The 7,773-nt window shown below is 38.8% G+C and overlaps 1 protein-coding gene across 1 annotated transcript in view; it reads right to left on the bottom strand.

Moving 5' to 3' along the window:
- LOC107704254 (dmX-like protein 2) overlaps nt 1-7,773 on the bottom strand; it is an 82,434-nt gene that overhangs the window by 14,747 nt on the left and 59,914 nt on the right. Inside the window, exons 28-35 of the mRNA XM_016507137.1 lie at nt 7,621-7,697; nt 7,320-7,450; nt 6,364-6,612; nt 1,883-2,076; nt 1,518-1,660; nt 934-1,019; nt 632-833; nt 372-489 (exon numbers count right to left, since the gene is read on the bottom strand). Of these exons, the coding sequence (XP_016362623.1) occupies nt 372-489; nt 632-833; nt 934-1,019; nt 1,518-1,660; nt 1,883-2,076; nt 6,364-6,612; nt 7,320-7,450; nt 7,621-7,697 (1,200 nt within the window). The remainder of the gene's footprint in view (nt 1-371; nt 490-631; nt 834-933; nt 1,020-1,517; nt 1,661-1,882; nt 2,077-6,363; nt 6,613-7,319; nt 7,451-7,620; nt 7,698-7,773) is intronic.

Genomic DNA, 7,773 nt, shown 5'->3' with positions numbered 1-7,773 from the left:
CACAAGGGTGAGTAATTAATGACAGAATTTTCATTTTTGGGTGAACTAACCCTTTAATACTTCCGGTGAGATTCTGAAGTTCACACCTGATGGATCTCAAGACGCCATGAGAGAGGATTTTTGAATGGCAGTAACTGATGTTGGGTGGTCACATGACTATGACAGTATGTCCAGTTTATATTAATACTACTCATATTCATACTACATAGACCATACTTTCTGTTATTCAAAAGAAGTACCTACTCAGAGAGCATGCGATTTCGAGTGATTTGGTATACCTCACTCTGTGACTGGCCCTGCCTCTTTAAAAATCTCTCCCGCCACATTTATTCTGTCAGCGTCTGGTCCCACCCACTGCGTTCTGTAGTTACCTCACTCTGCTTCCTTTTCTTTGTGAAGATGTATCGAATCAAAGTCTCTTGGAGAACCTCCTGCTTGACTAGAAAATGCCACAGACGGCGAGCAGGGAAGGAGAGGTGGTGCTTTGACCTGAAGAGAAAAAAAACAAAACAGAACAAATCAAAACACATGAACAGTTGTTTACACGTACATAATTCTTAAAAAATTCAGTTATTCTTTGGTTTAATTGTAATTCTTGGGATTAATTGAGACATCCGGAGCAAGTACACACTTGAACGGTGTGTTATCTGGTTCTAGCATGGCTTTGTGTCTGAGTATAGCCGGTCCCCCGCCAGCACTCAGGTCCGTGGGGTAGGTGTTGATGTAGTTTGGTGGAGGGCTGTCAAATTTGTTCATTTTTTCCAGGAGAATCTGTTCCCAGTTTTCCAGTGTCTTCAACACAGCATTGGTCAGGGGAGTCGTCACTGGCAACTCTAAGACAACACAAAGAGGCACAGGAAATGAAAGTGAATTATTTAGTTTACTTTCTGACAGATGGAGCATGTCAAGAGTACATTTCTACTACCCATGCACCTGTGAAGTCCAGTCCTGTCAGGGGCAGGAACGTCTTGACATTGTGCAGGGAAAGTTTGACCATCACAAGGCGGATCAGAGACCAACTGCAAAGACACAAACACACATAAACATCCTTCAGTCTACACACTGATATGATACAAGAAACACATGTATTCTGGTGCACACAGGACCAATGTCGTTAACTAAACACCAAAATTATTATATTTTAATATAATTTAAAAAGTAGTTTCAGCAGCAAGATTTCTTTACTTCATCCATGAAAAGAGCGAGTTTAAAAACAATAACCTCATTCAAGAAATACAAGCAGAATGCATTGCTGCGCAAATTGTTCATAAAAAAACATTACGATAAATACAGCAATATACATAAAAATGGCTTCACAAACAATTTACATACATTTTCAAAATGGAAGTTTTCATAAACGTTGTTTTAACTTTTCAATTAATTTTTGCATTGTATGGCACTTCATTTATATTTCAGTTAACAAAATGAATCACAATAAGAGTTCCTCATCTTAGTTTTACTTCTTGAAGCTTCTGTAACAATCCTTTTTAATTGTGTTATAATGTGTTATATTTCACCTGTAGGAGTTTGGATTGGAGTGTTCTGTCATCTGTGTGTCTGAGAGGAAGGCATCATCATCATCATCATCATCCTCATTGTCACTACCACCGCTCTCATCTGAATCATACAGTGCACCGCTGTCAGAGAGAGGAAGGAAAGGCTGGAGGAAACACACACACACATTCACACAGACAGAAAGCAATGAGACAGACACTCTGATAACTGCTTTTCTGATTTATAAACTGATGCAAACGTTCCAAACACATCTCTATGATGCACTTAGAACAAAAAATAACTCATGTCTTTGTATATACAGTGCATGTTTTTTTTTTTTTTATAAATCAGTTTATCCTGTGTAAATAAGCAGTAGATGCAGTCTCACTTTGGCCACAAAGTAATCCCACATGCTGAGCTCAGGTGGAATGAATTTCTCCTTATAGGTGGGCCGCTCTACAGGGATGGGCGGAGGTGTGGCTGGAGTCTCTTTAACGGGACGTCCAGGAACAAGCATGCGCATGTTAAACCTGCGTCGCTGTCGGTCCACATCCTCAGCAGGAGGGGTTGGATGAGGTACTGCTGGAGAAGAGAGAGAAACAGGGAGTGAGAGACACATACCTATATATCAAGGAAAGAAGAAAGAAGTATGTTTGGAATGTCATTCTATCTACTACTTCAGGAAAATAAAGTAGTATGCAGGATTCTATCTCTGTGTTGATGTGCTTTCTTTTGAGCTGAAGGTTGTCTCAATAGCATTTGAAGCATGTTTTGATTCTGAAAGTGTGGAATGTTTATCTCCAATTTAAGGGAGGACACATCTGAAGAGAAGAACCACACCAAACCACCATATCCTTCAGGAGTCATGTTCAAAAAGAAATTCCTGCAGTAAGAGTCTGTGAGTGTGAGTACAGTATGTATGTGTGTGTGGAGAGGGCTATTTTGAAACAAAGAGCTGATAGGGAAACACAGACAGATTAATTTACTTTGTTGATGATCAAAGGATCTCCTCTTTGAGCGCTGCCAGAGAACACCTTGACAAAATGCCAAGAGCCAACAAGTATGAAAACAAAATCTTAATCACTAGGTTATTTTACATGGTTTTATGAATGTGGTCCTTTTATGTGACCAGAAGCACTTTCCAATGTAACTATGTTTAGAAACACTAGATTTTAGATTTACAGACAATTAAAGGACCGATTTTCTAGACTTTACAGCATTAATCAATTTAGAAGGATTTGGGTAACTGAAATAAAGCTAAAATAAAAATTGAAATATCAGATGAAAAAAAAACAAAAAAAAAAACAAACTAAATGTTGGCAACTAACTGAAAGAGTTACTCTAAAAATGGTAAATGTCAGTTTGCCTCTTTTTTTTTTTGTGTGACATGGCAGATCGCTGTGGCTGCCTCAGTTCAAGCAGTAGCACTCAGCGCACATAAACCCATCATCTCTTCCTCTTTACTAATATATACGGCAAGAAATAAACATGAATTAACATCAGAAGGTATGCTGAAGTACAACCAACTGAAAGTTATACTGTACATCGTCTCATGTAATCACTTAATCATCAAACAACTTGTAAACAATTTCATGTAATGTTACATTTACCTCAGGAAAGCCATTCAATATTCATAGCTTGTTAGTCAACAAAAGAAAAGTTAGTATACTGAATAAACTATTTTCACTTACAGCTAATTTTGGTTTCAGTGTTTCAGAAAAAAAAAAAAATATATATATATATCATTTCGGTGCATCACTGAAATGGTTGCTGCCTATGTACCCAGCAGACATTAGCCAATTTAGTAGGGCTTGAAACAGTACCTTTTATTTTGCCCTTCAATAAAGCAAGCATAATCAAATTGGTTCCACTATAAAGGTCTCATCAGTTCAGACAGAAAGAGAACAGAACAAACTCTGAATGTTGACCTCAGACAGCTGGTGAGCACCTGAGCCTGAGGCACTCACCGCATCCCTACATGCATAGGGGAGGTCAGCTGTGTCTCTCTCTCTCTCTCTCTCTCTCTCTCCACACACACACACACACAGAGAGAGAGATACGCACCTACATCTAGACTAGAGTTAAAGGAGTAGTTCACTGACAGAATGAAAATTCTGTCATCATCTACTCACCCTCCACTTGTTCCAAACCCGTATGAGTTCCTTTCTTCTGTTGAACACAAAAGAAGATTTTGAAAATTTTTAGTATCCGAAGAGTTGATGAGCACCATTGACTTCCACAGTATTTTTTTTTTCCTACTGTAGAAGTCATTGGTGCCCATCAACTGTTCGTATACTAACATTTTTCAAAATATCTTCTTTTGTGTTTAACAGAAGAAAGAAACTCATACAGGTTTGGAACAAGTGGAGGGTGAGTAAATGATGACAGAATTTTCATTCTGGAAGTGAACTACTCCTTTAAAAACAGGTGAACAGATTTAAAAGGCTGAACAGAGAGACAAGTGGAGGGAGAGTGTGTACCTGGTGTGTTCTCAGACTGGAGCTCTGTCTGCCTGTTTGACTCCACATTGGCTGTGATGGTCACACACACACACATACACACACACACACACACACATGTGATGATGAGATGAAAATGAGACACAAAAGCATAATATGCACACAAACACAAAAAAGGCTGGATGAAAACACACACACACACACACACACACACACACACACACACACACACACACAAAGTAACAAAGAATGAAATGTAATCCATAAAGAACAAACGTCACTGCAAACGCACGCAGCACCTCTCCACACACAAACAGGGAATGACACACACGTCCCACCAACTACAATATATGGGTAACACTAATAAGGTCCCATTAGTTAACATTAGTTTATGCATTAACTAACATTAATAAATACTGTAATACATGTATTGTTCGTTGTTAGTTAATCTTTGTTAATTTTAGCTAATAAAAGTACAACTGTTCATTGTTAGGTCATGTTAGCTCAGGTCCATTAAATGACACAATGATACAGATTAGGGGTGGGTGATATGGCAAAAAAATACCATATGATTTTTTTTAGGAAAATCACAATTCAAGATTTTATCACGATTCTTTGTCAAGTTGGTTTAACTATTTTGCAAGTTGTACAGCTAAACTAATTTCCCTATTTTAAAAACAAAGCCTTACAAGGTGTAAAATAAAAAAGAATGGCAGACATTTAGGCCAAAGATAAAAAAAATCTGTCATTATTTTATCTTTGTTATTAAAAATAACAAGAACTTGAATGAACAAATATACAAATAAATACTATATACACTTCACTGTATAAATTATACATTGATTCTTATTAAAACAACTGTATTAAAGTTCCACAGTCTAAAGCAGTGAGTGATTTTTCTCTTTGTGTTTTGTTTTATTAACATTAAAGGGATAGTTCACCCAAAAATGACAATTCTGTTATCATTTACTCACTCTCAAGTTGTTTTAAACCTGAATGAGTTTCTTTCTTCTGTTCAACATAAAAGTTATTTTAAAGAATGTGGGTAACCAAACAGTTGCTGGTCCCCAGTGATTTCCATAGTGTTGTTTTTTTTTTCTCCAACTATCAAAGTCAAGACCAGCAATTGTTTGGTTACCTACATTCTTCAAAATATCTTCTTTTGAGTTCAGCAAAAAAAATTAATTAATACAGGCTTGGGACAACATGAGCGTGAGTAAATAATGACAGGGTTTTAATTTTTGGGTGAACTATCCCTTTAATGACAAGCGGCAGCATGTTTAGTACTATTAGCCTGCTGTCACTTTAAAACCTGCACACATCTAATATAAAAGCACGCATCTGTTTTTCTCTCAATTGTTTACTTTCACTTTAGACATAAGCAGCTGTGTTTATATGTAAACCTAGTATGTTTTTGACAGTATTAGCACAATCAGAAGTGAAAGATAACTTAGTCCAGTAATCAGGCACTGTTTGACAGGCTTTTTAGTGTGTGCTCTCAGAAAAAGCGCATGTAAGAACAGCACACGAATGAAACGTTTAACCGGCAAGGCTTTAAAGCACATGCAAATAATGCACTTTTGTTATTGCGAAAAAGTGCAGTGTCCTGTGAGTGTAAATCTACCGCTGAGTTAACATTTGATGCGAGTGTATGTCGCGTTGTACAGTATATTGAGACGGAGGCGCGAGAACTGCAACTGATAGAATGTGCGCTGTAGCGCTATACTATGATATTTCTTCAAAAGCAGATCGTGGAGACATTTTAATCATTCACGATCAAAAATCATAATATCGTACACCCCTAATACAGATACCATTTTGATAATATATTAGTAAATGTTGAAATTAACATTAACTAAGATTAATAAATGCTTTAGAAGTCATTTTTATTGTTAGTTCATGTTAACTAATTTAATTAACAAACGGAACCTTATTGTAATATATATGGCAATATTTTGTAATCTAATCACTGGACTTTTATGTGCTTATTGATACAACACTAGAAGTCCATCATTCCTATCTCATTTCCTGTTCCTGTGTGGAGGAAGCGCCTCTGAGCTCTTACTCACAGCTCTCTGGCTGTGCTGTTTCCATGGTAATGTTACTATGTTTACCAGCCTCAGTCCGAGGTGGTGCTTGATTGACAGCCAAGGTCGGTGGGTCAGAATCTGTGACCTTTACACCCTCTGACCCTGCTGCCTTGAGAGCAGCTGACAGGAGAGGAAATCTGATTATGAACTGAGACCCCAGAGACCGTTTTCAAGACGTTTAAAATAATACATGGAAGCAAAAACAGCACTTGAATAAACATAAAAACTGTAAAACTCCAACTTAAAAATATTTTAAAATGCTACTAAACTTCTGATAAAGGCCATTAAGTACATATTGTGGACTTAGGCAGAAGACTTACCTGGAGTGATTTCAGGTGGCCGCTTGGGTTTGACAATAAGTTTGGCTCCACCCCCAAACACGGCTGCCCACATGCGGTTATTGAGGGGATGAGCAGCCAGCCGGAAGAGCTCGTTTCCAGAATGTGTGCCAAGACCGTGAATCAGCAGACTGAGATACACAGCCACCACTGCCTCACAAAACATGACGTTCAGACGAATTTGATCATCACCCTGAGCACACGCCAGCAGATTGATCAGAGACGACACACCTGAGACAGAGAAAACATACACAATGAGCCTCCATCCAATCATATCTTCTATAAATTCATTCTCTCTACTATCAGTCTATCCATCCATTCATCAATCCAACATATCTCTTATTCATTCATTCTGTCCTACATCAGTCTATTCCTCCATCTGTCAACCCATCCATCCTCTCATCTGTTCATCCATCCAGTCTCTCTCCTCCATTTATCCATTCATCCATCCATCTGTTACTACGTCCACCTATCTTTTTGTCAATCCATCCAATCTCTCCTCCATTTACCTGTCGATCCATCCATCCATCAATCCTTTCATCCACCCATCCAATCTCAGTCATCTATCTGTCCTTCAGTCCATTCATCCATTAATCCATCCATCCATCCTCTCTCCCCTCTCTCTCTCTCTCTCTCTCTCCCACCTTCCTTCCTTCCTTCCTTCCTTCCATCCATCCATCCATCCATCCATCCATCCATCCATCCAGCCATCCAGCCATCCAAATTCCATATTGTCAAACAGGATTATTAGCCTATTCCACATTACTGGGTAATATTATGTTTCACCATCAGGGACTTTATTAATAAAGGAACCAAACTGGGTCTTTGCAGATGTTACTTTCCTCTCCACACAGAATTACTCATCACTAGATGAGGATGAGTCTGAATGTGCTATTTCCCTGCATGTGTTCCGTGGAGTCTGATCTGATGTGTGTTACCTGGCCACTGTGCAGGGGCAGAGGTGGGCGTTGCATGTTCCTCGATGCTCTCGGTGCGAAGTCTATGCCTGTCGCTCAGTAACAGCCCCTGATAGACCATCCCTGTGAACTGATTGGTCTCCGACGGACTACTATACACACACACACAAGAAGAGGTGGGCATGAGTCAGTGACTGAGTGTATATGTGTGTAAGAATTAACAGAATGGTATGCTGTTCACAGTAGTCAGACAATCTAAGCAGCTACAACACCTTTAGAGGCATTTTAAGATGAACAATCATCAGTAGTGGCATGTTTGTACCTGTAGCTGTGGCTGTCACATAGCGATTGGTAGATACAAGCTGATAGAGAAGCAGCGAGTGTGTGTAAAGCATTCACCTGAAATACACATGCACATATTAGCAGAAGCACACACACACACACACACACACACACACACACACACACACACACA

The sequence above is a fragment of the Sinocyclocheilus anshuiensis genome, unplaced genomic scaffold (genome assembly GCF_001515605.1).
Source record: "Sinocyclocheilus anshuiensis isolate Anshui unplaced genomic scaffold, SAMN03320099.WGS_v1.1 scaffold863, whole genome shotgun sequence".
Classification (NCBI taxonomy): domain Eukaryota; kingdom Metazoa; phylum Chordata; class Actinopteri; order Cypriniformes; family Cyprinidae; genus Sinocyclocheilus; species Sinocyclocheilus anshuiensis.
The sequence above is the reverse complement of the archived record's forward strand: the minus strand, read 5'-3'. Positions and strand labels throughout refer to the sequence as shown.